Source organism: Dromiciops gliroides, chromosome 3 (assembly GCF_019393635.1).
Source record: "Dromiciops gliroides isolate mDroGli1 chromosome 3, mDroGli1.pri, whole genome shotgun sequence".
NCBI lineage: Eukaryota > Metazoa > Chordata > Mammalia > Microbiotheria > Microbiotheriidae > Dromiciops > Dromiciops gliroides.
Genome location: NC_057863.1, coordinates 643,806,243 through 643,821,820, shown reverse-complemented (window position 1 = coordinate 643,821,820; position 15,578 = coordinate 643,806,243). Strand labels below are relative to the sequence as shown.

The window sequence follows — 15,578 nt, the reverse complement described above, 5'->3', positions numbered from 1 at the left end:
CTCACATTGAGATCTTGAAAATCAGTCAGTCTCTCCAAGTGTCAGAGCTATTACTTGCAGCAGACACTTCTCTGGGTCCCATCCAGTTGACCTTCCCCCTCGGTCACCTTCAGGGCCTGTTAGACTAGAACATCCACCGTGATGCCCACGGGACGCTGCACTCAGAACTGCCGAGCCATCTTCTCTAAAGATGCTCTTGCTTGCTTGAGGTTCATGCTTGAGGTCCTGCAGATGCCTTTCGTTCTACAGCCTTTTGCTGTTATATGGCGCGATATTGCCCACAATCTTCCCAGGGCCCTCCCCCAGAACATTTCACACATGAGCTTGTTGTCAAGACCAGCCATGCCTTGTTTTTCCTCTTGGTAAGGAGAGTCATTGTTTACTAGATGAGAATTTGTCAGCCCTTCTGGCCTCATCATTGGCTATTGGTTCTCACTTGAATGGCGCCATGCTCTGGTGGATATGATTCTTCCTCCAGTAGTAGAGATCACAGACCATCCCAGTCCTTGGTCCATGCCTCACAGGCCTTTTTTGTGCTTCCACATTCTGGGCAGCCTGGGGGCTGGTACTCTTACAACACACCTAGCCCACCTCCTTTTCTGAGCCCACATTTCCTAATAACCTCTTTGAGGCCACTTCTAGAGCTGGGTCACCATTGGCAATGGCCTACTTTCTGCTCAGATTTCTTCCCTCCCCCAATGACTGGTTTCTTTACTGCCTTTTGGGCTATCTGCAATTGTGATTCTTTGAAGATGGCGGTGTTCCATATTTCATAACCCTAGAGCATCGCCCCACAGAGCTTGGGTTCCAGGGAGTAGCTTGGGGTCACTGAAAGCCCAGCACCCTTGGCCCAGGTCTCTTGGCCAGCCCTCTTCTTCCCATTCACTGGGGACTCTGTCTCTGGTACACACTGTGGGCTCCAATGGATGAGCTCAACTCTTTTTATCTGCTTGCTGTTGCCTGTGTGCACTGCTCTATGGCCTCTGAGCAGTTCTTTAGTCTTCTGGGGTTTGCTGGAATCCACCAATAAAGAAGCCCTTGTCAGGCAGCTAGGTGGCACGGTGGATAAAGCACCAGCCCTGGATTCATGAAGACCTGAGTTCAAATCAGGCCTCAGACACTTGACACTTACTAGCTGTGTGACCCTGGGCAAGTCACTTAACCCTCATTGCCCTGGGGAAAAAAAAATAATCCCTTGTCCCCATGAGCTCTGCCTAAGGCCCTTCTCCCTTGACAGAGGGGACACCTTTCTTAATCTCTGCCCCCATTTTTTTGCATTTGTATTGAGGGAGGACTCCACCATACCCAGAGACATCTCCAACAGCCTAGCCTTCCATTGCATCGAGTGCTTCAGTCCCCACGACCTCTATCTTCACTGCGCCTCAGCCACCAATGGGGACAGTGATACCCTTTTTATGTCACCTTAATTTCTGAATATCTTCTTCTCTTCCTTTGTAACAAAGACCTAAAGGAAAAAGAAAAAAATGTCTTAAGGCCAACCAATACATTGATCATGTCTAGCAGTATATGCAACATTCCTTGCCAGTAATTCCCCTCCTCTGCAGCAAAGGGAGGGAAATGCAAGCGTGATCCTTCTAAGGACATGGCATTCAGTTTGCTCGCTGGGTCTTCCCATTTATAACCAGTGGCCACCAGAAGAGCGGCTTGGAACACGGGGTGTTATGGGGCTTCCACTGCTGTCCTTGACCTCTTGGGAGCATATGCCAAGCAGTGAGAGCTCAGCATGGAGACAGTGTTGTGGTTTTCCTCTCCAGTGCTACATGAACAGCAGCTTAAATCTCACCCTCCCTCTTTTTTATACTTTCCCCGTCACTCTTGACTTGTGTGGCCTTCATGACCTTGAGCTCTGAAACTATTCCACCTCTCCCATCGTTCATCCACCTTTTGTTGTCACCGAACATATGACTCCATCATGGTCCAGCCCGGCAGAGTGGCCAGACTACAAACCCAGCGGCAAGCTGGGTGGCTCTGGCCCCAGCAAGGAGCTGACCAAACCCCAGGCTCGCTGGTCAAGCTATTTAGGCAAGTGGGTTCCAGTCTGCAGCATGAAAGCTTTCTCTCTATCATCTCTGGGAGCGTATGGACTCTCCTCTTTACCTGAGTCACTGATAAGAACAGTTCAGTAGCTCAAGGCCAAACGTGGATCCTGAGGATCCTCAGTGTGAGGCCTCTCCCCAAGTTCCCACTGAACCACTCATAATGACTCCGGTCCGATCAGTCAGCTCAGTAGCCACCTGACTGTGTTGCCTTTGCCGCTGTTCAGTCGTGTCCCACTCTCTGGGACCCCATGTGGGGTTTTTCTTGGCAAAGATACTGGAGTGGTTTGTCATGCTTCAGCTCATTTCTACAGATGCGGAAACTGAGGCAAACAGGGTGAAGTGACTTGTCCAGGGTCACACAGCTAGGAAGTGTCTGAGACCAGATTTGAACTTGGGAAGATGAGTCTTCCTGTCTTCAGGCTCTGCTCCTTGTCCCCTGTGGCGGCACCTCGCTGCCCCTAGCCCCTACCTAGCCCATCGTCTAGCCCATCTCTCCATCTTTCCCATAGCATTACCTGGGAGATTTCATCAGATGCTTTGCTAGCCCTTTGCTAGCCTAGATCAGGGCTTCTTAACCTGGCACCCTTGAACTTCTTAACTATATTTTGATAACTACTTCAGTAATTGGTTTCCTTGATAGCCAATGTATTTATTTTAAGCATTTAGACTTAGAGAAGGGCTCTCTGCAGGTTTCCCTGGCCCTGCTTCCCGAGGTAGACATAACGTGGGGGAGCCTCCAGCACCTGCTATCTGGTCCATGACTGGTGCTGAGCAGCCGGGCCATTGGGTCAGGGCATTGGGCCATCGTCCTTGGACAGCATTGTCCCTGTGGGACCTCCATGATGCTCTCCCGTGGTCGATGCTCTCCGTGGTCCTCAGCTACTGCCTCCTTGACAAAAGAAGCCCTGCTTGTCACTGTGGAGTTACTTTTCTTCCGGGCCTCCCTCTTAGGCATGTCTTGGCCCATAAGACTTTGGATGTCTTTGGTTTGCTCACATCTCCAGCCTCAGTTCCTGATTTGACACTTTGCACCGACTGGACACTGCCTTCCTAAACTTGTGAATGAAGTGGTCAAGCCCTGACCTCAATTTTCTAGGTGCTTTCCATTGGCTCCCAGCTCTCCTGGGGTGTTTGTTCAGAGTGCTGGCAGACTTCAGTGCCCCTGTTTGGGGTGTTGCTGGACCCTGCCAGCTTCCTGGGAAGACAGTTTGAGGATGCTGTGCCCTTGGTCATTCCCTGATGGGGGGGGCTACTTTGGGCTTCCACTGCCCTTGGGGCATCCCCAGTTGGGGAGGTGGTTATAAGCCTCCATCCCTCCTGGCTGTCCCCAGCTGGGGCCCTGCTGTGGTCTTCTAGCCTTTTCCCTTGAACTAGTGCTGACTTCTCCAGCAGAACCCTTCTGCCAGTGCCCACCACATCTGGCTGTTACTTATGCAGTAGGGCCCTCAGTGCTGACTTCCTTGGTCTGGCGCACCTTTTGATCATTGCTAGGTTGAACACAGGGGAGCTGAGTGCCTTGCGCGACCTATCTGCTTGCTCTTTTAACCCTCCCTTTCCCATCAGAGTTTTCCTGGTGCGGGTTGTGTGCCAGCAGATGAGGGTATTCCTCAAACAGGTGGGCAGCCCCTGGGCCAGGGAGCGGCATGGCGGACCCTCCTCCCAGGCAGTCTGAGCTGTGCGGTGCTATCTCTGCCTGGGTACCTGTGGAAGAATCCTAGGGAATGGGAAAAGAATCCCAGAGGTTGGGAAAGTGCAGGGGCTGTCCTGTGGGGATGCCCCGGTGGCAGGGCTCCCGGTGCAGTCAGCTGGCAAGGGGGTTCACAGAGTGCCTGCTTTGCCATGAGCAGCCCTTGGAGGTGGGTAACCACCAGGGTTACTGTACCAATTTTACACATATGGAAACTGAGGGTGGTCGTCGTCATGGCTGTTACAAATGCTTCGTGTGTTCGATTTGCAAAGCATTTCATATCCATTTATCTCATGAGAATCATGGGGCTGATCCAGGAACATGAAGTCAGTGAGCCCGCATCTCTCTCCTTCTCTCTAGGCACTCAAGTACGCCTTTCAGACTAACGACCGCCTGTGCTTTGTGATGGAATATGCCAATGGCGGGGAGGTGAGCAGTGGCGTCCTCTGTGATTCCCTGGCTTGGGAAGGGATGGCCGCCCACTGAGCCAGCGTGGCAGTGGGCGAGGGGTAGATGGGAGCGTACAGGGTGGAAGAGAATGAGCGTGAGGGTCTAAGAAACAGGGAAGGTCGCATCGAGGCATGTCATGTCACAAACTCCCTGCACATGCCTGCTGGCTTCCCCTTCTCCAAATGCCACAGCCTTCTGGGCTAGAAGCCTAGGAACCCCACCTTGCTGGGCTGGCCCTGCCAGCCTTCCTGTGGGCAGCCCACGTCTTAGCCCAGTACCTGGGTTCCCTGGAGCTCTAGATCGGGGACTGCCCAGATGAATGAGTGTGCGCATGCTGGCCACGCACAGGCGGGTTGGGCTTTCGGGACAAGCACTTGCCTCGCACCATCGGCTTCCGTTTTATGCCACCAGCTGTTTTTTCACCCTGTCGAAGAGAGCGTGTCTTCACAGAGGACAGGGCGAGGTTCTATGGGGCCGAGATCGTGTCAGCCTTGGCAAGTACTTGCACTCTCGGGATGTGGTCTACCGTGACATCAAGTGAGCTCTCTGCGCTTGCCCCCTCCTTTCCCTTTGAAGCCCCTTCTTCCTGCACTGCAGGGCCCCCAGCGGGACCCAGCCCCAGTAGAGATGACCGTAGACCCTCTGCTCGCCACAAATGTTGTTTTCTATGATGACACAGTGAATCAGATGTAGAAGAACAGTTGTCGGTGTGGAGGGCTGGTGCTGCAGTCTGGGTCGTCGGAGGCCCCGTGGCTTGTCAGACACGACACAGGCGCAGCCTGAATAGGAGAGGCCTGGGTTCAAAGCTGTCCCTGCCACTTGTTGTCCTGTGGGGCTGGGGGTCCACGGCGGACTTCAGAAGATCAGGGCAGTGCAGAGGCTCGGCCTCCATGAAGACGTGCATGACCCCAGAAATACCCATTTACTTCTGTGACCTCAGTTTCCTTCATCTGTTTAAAATGTCAACCTCTCTGCCCCTCCTTTGGTAACAGGGTCACAGGCCCCACACTGGGGTTAACACTTACTATTATCAACATCTGCCGTCTTAGCATAAGCTTTGAAGTCCACAGAGCAGGGGGCGCGCTTGTGCTCTCACTCGGAACCTCACCACGGGCTGTGGGGTGGATGCTTCTCCTTACATCAGAGCTGTCTTCGTGCCTAGTGTTACCAAAGTCTTCCTCTGGGATCTTAAGTGACTTGCGTCCTCATCCCCCACTAGGGGAAGTCTCGGGGCTATCTTTGAACCCAGGTCTTCCCAACTCCCCAAGTCCACAGTGCTCTCTCCTTGGTTCTGGGCAGAGCTCCTGGTGGATGTGGGCACTCACACAGGGCTGACGTGTGTGCCCATCTCCCAGGGCCTCACGTTCTAGGAACAGGATTGAGCCTCAGAGCTGCTGTGCCCATGGAATACCCACCGGCACAGCGGCTGCAGGGGCTGATGCCTCAGGTTGGGCAGTAGGGACGGCTCCCTGGGAAGAGGTGGACTCATAGAGAGGAATGCAGGAGGGCACCCACAAGCTGGTGGCACCTTGGGCTGCCCCCAGGAGAGGCACTGGCCCCTGCTCTGCCCTGTCGGGGGGCAGCGCATCAGGCCAGGGGCCTCAGCTGCAGAGGAGGTGGGCAGCTGGGGAGGAAGGCCCTTTTAAAGGTCAGCAGGAGGAGCTGGGGAACAGTTTAGCCGCCACATGAGGACATCTTACGTATGCAGAAGGCCCCAAGGCCAGGAGCGGTGGGGCAAGGGTAGGCATGAGGGCGGGGAGCTGTCCCCCATGGAGGGGCCACCTCCTCCCCCCAAGCCTTGTGGGCTTGCTGCCTAAGCTGAGGAGGAAAGCCGTCTGCAGGTCATGTTTGGGCTGGAGGCGGGGAGCCTCTAGTGAAGCTGTGCCCACCCCCGGGTAGCCGAGGGCAGACCCCAAGGGCCCTTGCCAGCATATGTGAGTGTGGCCGGCAACAGGGAGAGAGGATGGGCTGAGGAGAAAGCCACCCTTTTAGGAGCACCCCAAGCCAGGCTGAGATGTTCAGCTGCCGGGGGGCTCTGGGCCTCATCCCCAGGGACAGGGCCCCCCCCCCCGGGGTGCTGTGCATAACAGAACACCACAGCTGGCAAGGGCTGTGGCGAGGGTTGGACGTGCCCACGCTGGTCACTCTGCAGAAGTTCCTAGGCTGAGGCCAGAGGCACCCAGCACCCAGCTGGCCAGCACTCCCCGTCCCTCTTGCATAGCATCCGCTGTGCAGGGTAGGCTAGCCAGGAGGCAGAGGTCATGAGTGTGAATCCTGCCCAAGACAGGCCCTAGCTAGTGTGACTCTGGCGCCAGGTCACCCTGGCTTCTCTCCACATGGTCACCTCATCCCCAGGGGGACAGTCAACGGCCACCTCTCTGTGCTTTTGCTGTACCTGATAAACACTAGAGAAGCGTTAGGCCATGGATGACAAGGATGGACGGAGCAAGACACTGACTCCCTTGGCATCGTTTCTGCCCCACCCATGTACCTGGGGGCGTCTTCCCACCCCTAGCTGGCGCCCCCAATGCCGGGACTGTGGGAAGAGGGAGGGACATGTAAGCTAGCACCACGGGCGAGAGGCGGGGCCTCAGTGGCCTCGGTGCCCAGATGGGCAGCTCGGCCTCCTCTCTGCTGAGGGCCATCCCTGCCATGGCCCTACAGACCCTGCTTTCCTTCCAGCTGGGAAAACCTCATGCTGGACAAAGATGGGCACATCACGATCACTGACTTTGGCTCTGCAAGGAGCGGCATCACGGATGGGGCCACCATGAAGACCTTCTGCGGCACCCCGGAGTACCTGGCCCGGCAGGTAGCTTTGGGGGGCTGGGCACCAAGGCGGTCAGCAGTGGCCTGAGGTTGGGGCTTCTGGAGGCTCCCCCCATGGCTGAGAGCAGGGCCAGCTCTCCCCCCTTCCCCCCCCAGCTCTCCCTCCTTCCTGGTGTGACCTCTGCCCTCAGACCAGGCCCTATGGGAGAGGGCCTGAGGTGCCTCCTTCCTCCAGGTGCTGGAGGACAACGAACTACGGGCGGGCCGTGGACTGGTGGGGGCTGGGCGTGGTGATGTACGAGATGACGTGTGGCCGGCTGCCCTTCTACAAACCAGGACCATGAGCGCCTCTTCGAGCTGATCCTCATGGAGGAGATCCGGTTTCTCGGCACGCTGAGCCCTGAGGCCAAATCTCTGCTGGCTGGGCTTTCTGAAGAAGGAACCCCAAACAGAGGTGAAGCCAGGCCCCAGGCCCGGGCTCCTGTGGGTGGCTGCTGAGGGACATCTGGAAGGGCAGAACGGGGCTGCCCGGGGGTGATGGGCTCCCCCTCATTGGAGGTCTGCAGAAGAGGCCTGCAGGGCACCCTGCTGTGAGGGCTCCTTCTCAAGCATGGTGGGGGTGGGGGGGGGTGGATCCTGTGTGTCCAATGAGCCCACGAGGGGAAAGGAACAGAAGGGCCGGCTGCTCTTCACCGCAGCTCTGTGTGTCCTCCCAGGCTGGGCGGGGGTCCCCGGGATGCTAAGGAGGTCATGGAGCACCGCTTCTTCTCGGCCATCAACTGGCAGGACGTCTTGCAGAAAAAGGTAACGGACGTTTCCCAGGATCCCAGTGGGCTCCTGCTCCCGCTGCCGTTCGCCCTGTCGAGCTCAGTGTTTTGGGGCCCCTCTGCTCCTGGCTCTTGTGGGACATGGGTCGAATTCCCTTCTTCTCCCCTGGGGGTTGGTATCACGAGGAGGTGGAGCCTGTCTGGTGGCCAGCTGTGGTCTCAGGCTTCTGATGAGCTAGAGACGAGGACCCCCCGGGAGAAGAGGGTGAGCGTGGGGACCTTCTCCCTGTGTGAACAACAGGCCATCCTTGTTGTGGGTGAGGCGTCCCTATGGGGGGATGCTCAATGACCCTTCCCTCCCACTGTTCCCCAGCTCCCACCCCCGTTTAAGCCCCAGGTCACGTCAGAGATTGACACACGGTACTTTGATGATGAGTTCACAGCGCAGTCCATCACCATTACCCCCCCAGACCGATGTAAGTAAGGCCTCCTCCCTCCTAGCACCACAAAAGGGTCAGGGCTCTGCAGACCACTCCCAGGGGCACAGGAGGCAGCCTGAGCCCCTGTCTCTCTAGACCTCTAATCAGCATGATCCCCAAGGGGTTGGCTTTTGTTGGGTCACAGAGGGTGCCCTCCACACAGAGCTTGTGGTCCACATCCTCCTTCCCGGGCCCCAGGACCCCCTCTCTGTGCTCCCCAGGGCCCCCCTCTCCCCTCCCCGGCCCCCCTCTCTCCTCCCCAAGCCCCCCCCCCCCCCCCGCCCCTATCCTCCCCAGGCCCCACCCTCCTTTGCAGCCACAGCAAACCTCTGGTGCTGGCTGGCAGCCTTTCCTCCGACCCTCCTCAAGCAGCCCCTCTCCCCTTCTGCAGATGATAGCATGGGCTCTCTGGAGCCAGACCAGCGCACCCACTTCCCACAGTTCTCTTACTCGGCCAGCATCCGGGAGTGACTTGACCGTTGGAGCGGAAGCCCACGCAGGATGGACGGGCGGCTGCCTCAGCCACGGGCCACCCCCTTCTGGGCCCACTTGCCTCCGGTCCCATTCCCCTCACCCCACACATGCTTTTCTTCTCCTCCCCAAACTCGTCCTCTGAAGGATCTGGCCCTTCCTTCATCCTCCCTGCCTGGCGGTCACTTGCTGGCCTTCGCCTGACCGCGAACTGTGGCCCTGGAGGGCACTGGCAGGGAGAGGGCAGAGGAGGCCCCAGGGTGCTTAGGACCCAGTGAAACCTAACTCGGCTCCTGGCCATGAGGCCCAGGCACCTCCTCCCCACAGGGACGTGTGGAAACCCCCTCTACCCGCCCTGTCCAGGAGGCTGCTGGGCTCCCTGGCCTCCTGGGCCGAGCCATCTTCTCCAGGGTCACCCGGTGGATGTGGCTAGCCTGGTCCCTCTGCCTGGGCACCAAGGAGACCTTTGCCGGTCCTCAGAAGGACCCCAGGATCTCTTCTCCCTCTGCGGGCTCCAACTGTCCGAGCCTGGGGAGAGCTGTGGTGCTTTGTCTCTGGACCTCATGAGCCACTTGTCAGCCCCTCTCCTTGGGCTTCGAGTCCCAGCCTGGCTCTGCCCTTGGACCTCGTGCGTGTGTCAGGAGAATGCCCAGCAGTGGTACCCCGGGCAGCTACTAAAGCAATAATGTCTTGTACCCGACCAGCCTTAAAGCCGGATGCCCCCACAGCTGGGGTGCCCTGCTCATGCCCTGCCTCCCTCCCTGCCTGCAGGGGCCCAGGCCGGGCCCATCACCAGGGCCAGCTCTGATCTGCCGCCTCCCCTTTTGCCCTCTGGCATCCGAGAAGCCCCCCTGCAGTGCCCTAAGTGCAGGGTTATGGGGGCTTCACTTCTCCACCCCAGGATCCCCAGGCCCTTCCTCACTGGCTGTAGATCGGTCCTGGGAGAGGGGGAGAGCCAGTGGGATCTTATCATCTCCCCCATCGGGGTCAGCTGTTGAGCATCCTGTGGCTTGCCATGAGGGGAGCAGGCTGCTTTTTCTCTAGAGATGCGGGCTATGGAGGCAAGTCAGGGGGGACTTGGGCGGACCCCCAGGCTGTGGCTCCCCTGTTGGGGCCGGAGAGGTGTGGGGACCTGCCTTACCACGCAACAAGCGATGCTAGGGACACAATAGTCTGTCTCTCTGCCCTTTGCCCTTCCTGGAAACATGCCTCCCTGTCCACCCCTGGCCTGTGGCCACCCCACTGGGAACTCGGGACCCTCCCTCCCCGTGCCTTATCAGGATGACATGGCAGCCTCCCCAGGGTGAAAGGTCAAGGCCAGGGAACATCAGGGATTGGAGGCTGGGGGAAGGGCTCTGGTCCAGTCTGTCATATCCCCCCCCCCCATTTTAGCTTTCCTCCCTTCAGTATCTTCATCTCCCCCTCCTGGGACTTGGATGTGACCCTAGACATCTGATGCCTCAGTCCCAGGCCCCCTTCCCATTCCTCTGGCTGGGCCAGAGCTTCAGATTATTGGGGGGACCCAGGGCAGGCCTCATGGGTGTTCTCCCCTCAGCCCTCACTGAAGGTGTCAGGCCACAGCAAGAATAGGAGCCTGGGCCCTGAAACTTTGTGTAGAGGGTGGCTGCCCCCCAAGTCCAGATCCGAAGGGCATCCTGAACCAGGGCCCCTGCTTCAGGAAGGGCCCGAGGGCATATTCACCATCCCCCACATCCCCAAGGCCTGGGGTGGGGGTTTCCCGAACTGTTACAGACTCCTTAACGCAACAGTGTTCAAGCCCCCAGCTCCCTGGAGGGACGGGGCCATGGGGGTGTTAGGTCAAAGTTCTCAGTCCAGGCCAGTGGGGGCTATGTGGCCAGGGCTACATCTCCTGAGGCCTTTGGCCCAAGGGGTACCAGAAGAGTCTTCAGAGAGACAGAGAGGGGTGCTTGTCAGCCCTGGGGGCCTTGGCCCTGCCCCTCCCCCAGATTGATCTGGGGGGGGGAGCCCACAGGCCTTGGGGATGTCACAGTCCCCTCCCCACCCAAACCCATCTGCCGCATTCCAGGGTTGGAAGCAGGGCCAGCCAAGCTGTGATTCCACTGCAGCTGTGGCTTGGCCTTGGGGCCCCTGTGTGTGTATATATACATATACATACATATCTAATGTCTGTGTTAGGGATGGGTCCTTTCCAAGGACCATGGGGGTGGGCAGAGGGGGCCAGGGATGTCAAGGGCTCCTCAAGGCTCAGGGCCTCTGTCCTGCCCCGCCCCCAGGGACCCCTCCCTTGGGCTGCTGCAGCTCACCGGGAGAGCATCCTGGCTGCCTCCTTGAGGGTGGGGGGGATGTTTTCAGTTTGGGGGGGTATATTTTTCCTCATGATGCAGGGGAGGGGACTGGAGGCCAAGGATGGCAAAGGCTTTGTGTGGGATTTTTTTGTGTTTCTGTAAATCATTTTAGCTACTCTTTTTCCTTGAATTTGTACGGTACCCAACAATTAAAAAAAATTTCCAACAGATCGAGCCTAGTTTGGTCAAGCTCAGTAAGCCCCCAGCCAATTGGACCCTTCTCCAATGCCTGAGACACAAGTTGGGAAAGCTCTGCTTGAGCTGATCCTTCTGGGGACAGCTGCACCCAGGATCTGGCTGAGGAGGAGATTGGGGGCATCGAGCCCTGTCCAGCTCCATGTGGCTTGCACTTCAGGATGTGTGTATTCATACAGCAAACATGTCAGTGCTGGGGTTGGGGAAAGATACTGGTCCTGGGCTTCCGGAGATCATCCAGCTGGCAGAGATGAGTGCCCCAAGTTCAGAGGGCCCTGGGGGAGGAAGGTGGCACTGACCAGCGGGGTCAAGAGAGACACATGCTGGGACATGATGCTGGAGTTGTATTGGAATGCTGGTCTACAACAATCCAGGAGAGCAAAAGACATTCTAGACTTGGGGGTAGCACCAGACTGAGCCACAAAGGCAACAAGGGCTGGTATAGGCCTGGGCTGAAGCTTGGTGCAAAGAAATGAGCAGCACACCCGGGTCACTGTGAGCCCTTGAATGCCAGGCTGAGGGAGATGATACCCAACAGCCTTGATCACAGATCTCTAACAACTCATGGACAGGTGGGGGAGGGGGGGGGTGATTGAGAGGAAATCAGGGTTACAGACTTTTGAAAGGGACCATGGGGCCTTTCCTGTCCACCCTTTGCAATATCATTCGCAGGTACCTAATCAACCTTTGCTCTTAGGCACCTAGTGAGGGGCCTCCCGGGCAGTCTCAGCATTCCCTTGGGGACGATTCCAGTGGTTAGGAAGTTTTCCTGACTTTGGGCCTAATTTGCCTCATGAGGGGAGGGGACCCATCCCCTCCCTGCCCCCTTTGTATCAGTGCTCAACACCTAGGAAGCAAAATAACAATAGCTGGATTTTCTATAGCACCTACTAGAACAAGGCACTGTGTTAAGTGCTTTTTATAAATACTTGATCCTTACAACTTTGACGGCAAATAGGGTTACAGGGTTACACAGCAAGCTGTACTGAGATCCTGAATTGAATCCTTTCTTTTTGACTTTTTGACACTGCCCCACCCAACTGGTTAAATGAATTGTTCAGGGTCACAGCTAGTGCCTTGAGACCCTGATTTGAACTCAGGTCTTCCTGATTCCAAGCTCAGCTGTCTCACCTAGCTATCTTTATAACACATGAAGGCTTCTTGCCCTAGACACAACCCTGTCTGACTGAGTGCAACCATGCTCAGTCCTCTTTGCCTTCTTGGGTTCTATATAATGAGTTCATAGTTCAAACCCCTAGATCTTTTTCAGACAATCTGCTGTCTTGTTATCACCTCCACCCTATACTTGGGAAGATGACTTTTTGAACCAGTATATGACTTTACATTGATCTGGATTGAAGTTCACCGTGTTTGATATTGGCCAACATTCTAGCCTGTCAAGCTCTTGCCCTTAGCCACTATTATCTAGCATGCCAGCTTCCCAACCTCCCCCCCCCTCACACACACACACCAGATAGAAGCCTTCTACACAGACCTTTATCCATGACACTGATGGGAACGATACAGGAATGTTCCTCATGATCAGGCCAAGCCCAGATCAGATACCTGGGGTGCTGCACTAGAAATGAGGCTGTTGGATGGGATGACTTCTGAGCTCCAGTAGCCTATGAACACCCCACCTTTCAATGTTTCTCATCGGTTTCATTCTAATCTTTCCCCATCTGAAATCAGCTCCTCATCCCAAGAGAAAACAGGCCCACACTAGGAGTAAAGTAGCTAAGCCCTTCTAACTGCAAAACTACTACCCCCGACCCCACAACTATCCAGTCTGAATAGGGATCTGGTCCCTGGACCCTCTCTTGGGAGCTCCCCTGCCCCTAGCTCCACCCCACCACCAGGTCCCTGGAGCTGGGGGCATACTCACCCAGAGCTCAGGATTGGGAGTTTGAGGACCTGAGCTGAATTCAAGTTGTATGACCCTGGGCAAGTCACGCTTAGAGAAAGTTGACTCAGTTGCCACACTTGCCAAAAATGCGGGTGTTGAAGCAGTTAGGTAGCCTAAGACTATTTCCAGATGGGAGGTCCTATGACCCTGAGGGAAAGGGGAAAGAAGCTTGGGATAATCAGGGCCTTTCAAGGGGCCAGAGCACTTCATTGTGTTGTCCTGGTGGAGTACAAAGACTGGGGAGCCGGGAGGCCTGGCAGTGAGCCTAAAGGGGGCACACCTCCCAGATCAGCCCACTTCCTCCTCTGTAAAAGGAATTTTCTGATATTTGCTCAACCTCCCTCCCAAGTGCTTTGGACACGTGTTATTTGGGGTTTCAGCCTGGGATGGGGTTCTGAAAGGACCAGCAATCTTTTTTTTTTTTTTTGGTGAGGCAATTGGCGGTTGTGACTTGCCCAGGGTCACACAGCTAGTGTCAAGTGTTTGAGGACGGAACTTTTGCACTCAGGTCCTCCTGACTGCAGGGCCAGTGCTCATCCACTTCACCAACTAGGCTGACCCAGAAAATCAACTTCTTAGGAGGAGAAGAGCGTCTGGGAAGGAAGTGGGGGCGGACCAGTTGGAGAGAATTTCACGTAGGCCCTGGTGCCCCCTCCTGCTTCAGTCTTTCTTAGCCCCTAGCAGGTAGCACTCATTCCCCTCCCTCACTACATGGACAGTTATTTACAGATATCCCAATCACCAAGCATGATTAAGGCCCCACGTGTGCCAAGGCACCGTGCTAGGGTGCTGGGGAGACATTAACCAGTCTCTATGCACACAGCAGTTTTCATTCTATGGAAGGAGATACTGCGTGCCTATTAAGCATATGTAGACTACAAGGTAGTGAGAGAGGGAGGGCAGGCCCCAGCAGATGGAGAGATCAGAGAAAGCTGGGGTTGGTTCAGTCTTGAAGGAAGAGAATTCTGTGCTGCAGGGGGGAGGAAGGAGTGCATTGCATGGACCTAGAAGAACCAAGGCAAGAGCTCAGGAGGTGCCAATGGTTCTGGAGAGATCTGGGAAGGGCAGGGAGTAATGATACTTGAAAGCTAGGCTGGAGCCAGGTTGCAAATGATTGAATTTGGTGCTAGAGGTGATAGGGAGCCACTGGAGTTTATCTGGTGAGGGAAGTGACCAGGTCAGATCCACATATATGGGAGGTCACTTTGGCAGCTTAGAGGAGGGAGAGAAGAGGCCAGGAGATCTACTGAGCCATGGGAATAATGTGTGCAGGGATGAAGACCTGAACCAAAGTGATGACTGTGAATAGAGAGGATTTGCCCCATACAGTGGCAGCTCCTTGAGAAAGGGGACTGCATGAGTCTGGTCTTCACATTCCCAGGAGGGTTACTGAATTCACACAACCATCCAGAAAACCCCCATTTTACAGATGAAGAATGAGGCTGAAAAGAGATTTCAGGGACATCAAAGTTCAAACCCTTAGCTAGAGTCAGAAGTGGAATGAGAACTCAGCGGTCTCCTTATCCCAAGTGCTTCACACTTTCCTCCACAACAGGATCGAGCTAGGTGACAGGATAGACTTGAAGTTGGGAAGACCTGAATCAAATCCTGCCTCAGATACTAGCTATGTGACTCTGGTCAAGTCACTTAACCCTGTCTGCCTCAGTTTCCTCATCTGTAAAATAAGGAAAAATTATAGCATCCCATCTCCCACAGAAGTGAGGATAAAATGAAATCATGCTTGTAAAATGCTTAAGGGCTGTATAAAAGATAATATATATACTATATACACACACATATATATGCACACACAAAATATATATGTATATATATACATACACAATACTATATGCACACACAAATATATATGTATATATATACATACACACATATATACATATATATACATACATATATAAAACCAGCTATATGCTGTTGTTCAGTTGTATTTAGTTCTTCATGGCCCCATTTGGGTTTACTTGGCAAAGATATTGGGCCGCTAGGTGGCACAGTGGATAGAGTGGTGGGTCTGGAGTCAGGAAAACACATCTTCCTGAATTCAAGTCTGGCCAGGGCAAGTCACTTGATCCTGTTTGCCTCAGTTTCCTCATCTGTAAAATGAGTTGGAGAAGGAAATGGCAAACCACTCCAGTATCTTTACCAAGAAAACCTTCAAATGGGGTCACGAAGAGTCAGACACAACTGAAAAACGACCAAACAACAGCAATGATGCTGGAGTGGTTTGCCATTTCCTCCTCCAGCATTCATTGTACAAATGAGGAAAATGGGGGCAGCTAGTTGGCGCAGTGGATAGAGCACCGGCCCTGGAGTCAGGAGTACCTGAGTTCAAATCCGGCCTCAGACACTTAACACTTACTAGCTGTGTGACCCTGGGCAAGTCACTTAACCCCAATTGCCTCACTAAAAAAAAAAAAAAGAAAAAGAAAAATGAGGAAAATGAGGCAGA

At 55.1% G+C, this 15,578-nt stretch overlaps 1 protein-coding gene across 1 annotated transcript in view; it reads left to right on the top strand.

Annotated features, from left to right (window-relative positions):
* The window catches only part of AKT2 (AKT serine/threonine kinase 2), a 33,733-nt gene extending 24,913 nt beyond the window's left edge, over positions 1–8,820 (top strand). The window contains 12 exon segments of the mRNA XM_043996185.1: positions 4,108–4,176; positions 4,609–4,620; positions 4,623–4,691; positions 4,694–4,734; positions 6,880–7,009; positions 7,202–7,219; positions 7,221–7,295; positions 7,297–7,398; positions 7,401–7,420; positions 7,683–7,770; positions 8,107–8,209; positions 8,604–8,820. Coding sequence (XP_043852120.1) covers positions 4,108–4,176; positions 4,609–4,620; positions 4,623–4,691; positions 4,694–4,734; positions 6,880–7,009; positions 7,202–7,219; positions 7,221–7,295; positions 7,297–7,398; positions 7,401–7,420; positions 7,683–7,770; positions 8,107–8,209; positions 8,604–8,683 — 807 coding nt within the window. The 3' untranslated portion in view covers positions 8,684–8,820.
* Positions 8,821–15,578: the final 6,758 nt, after the last annotated feature.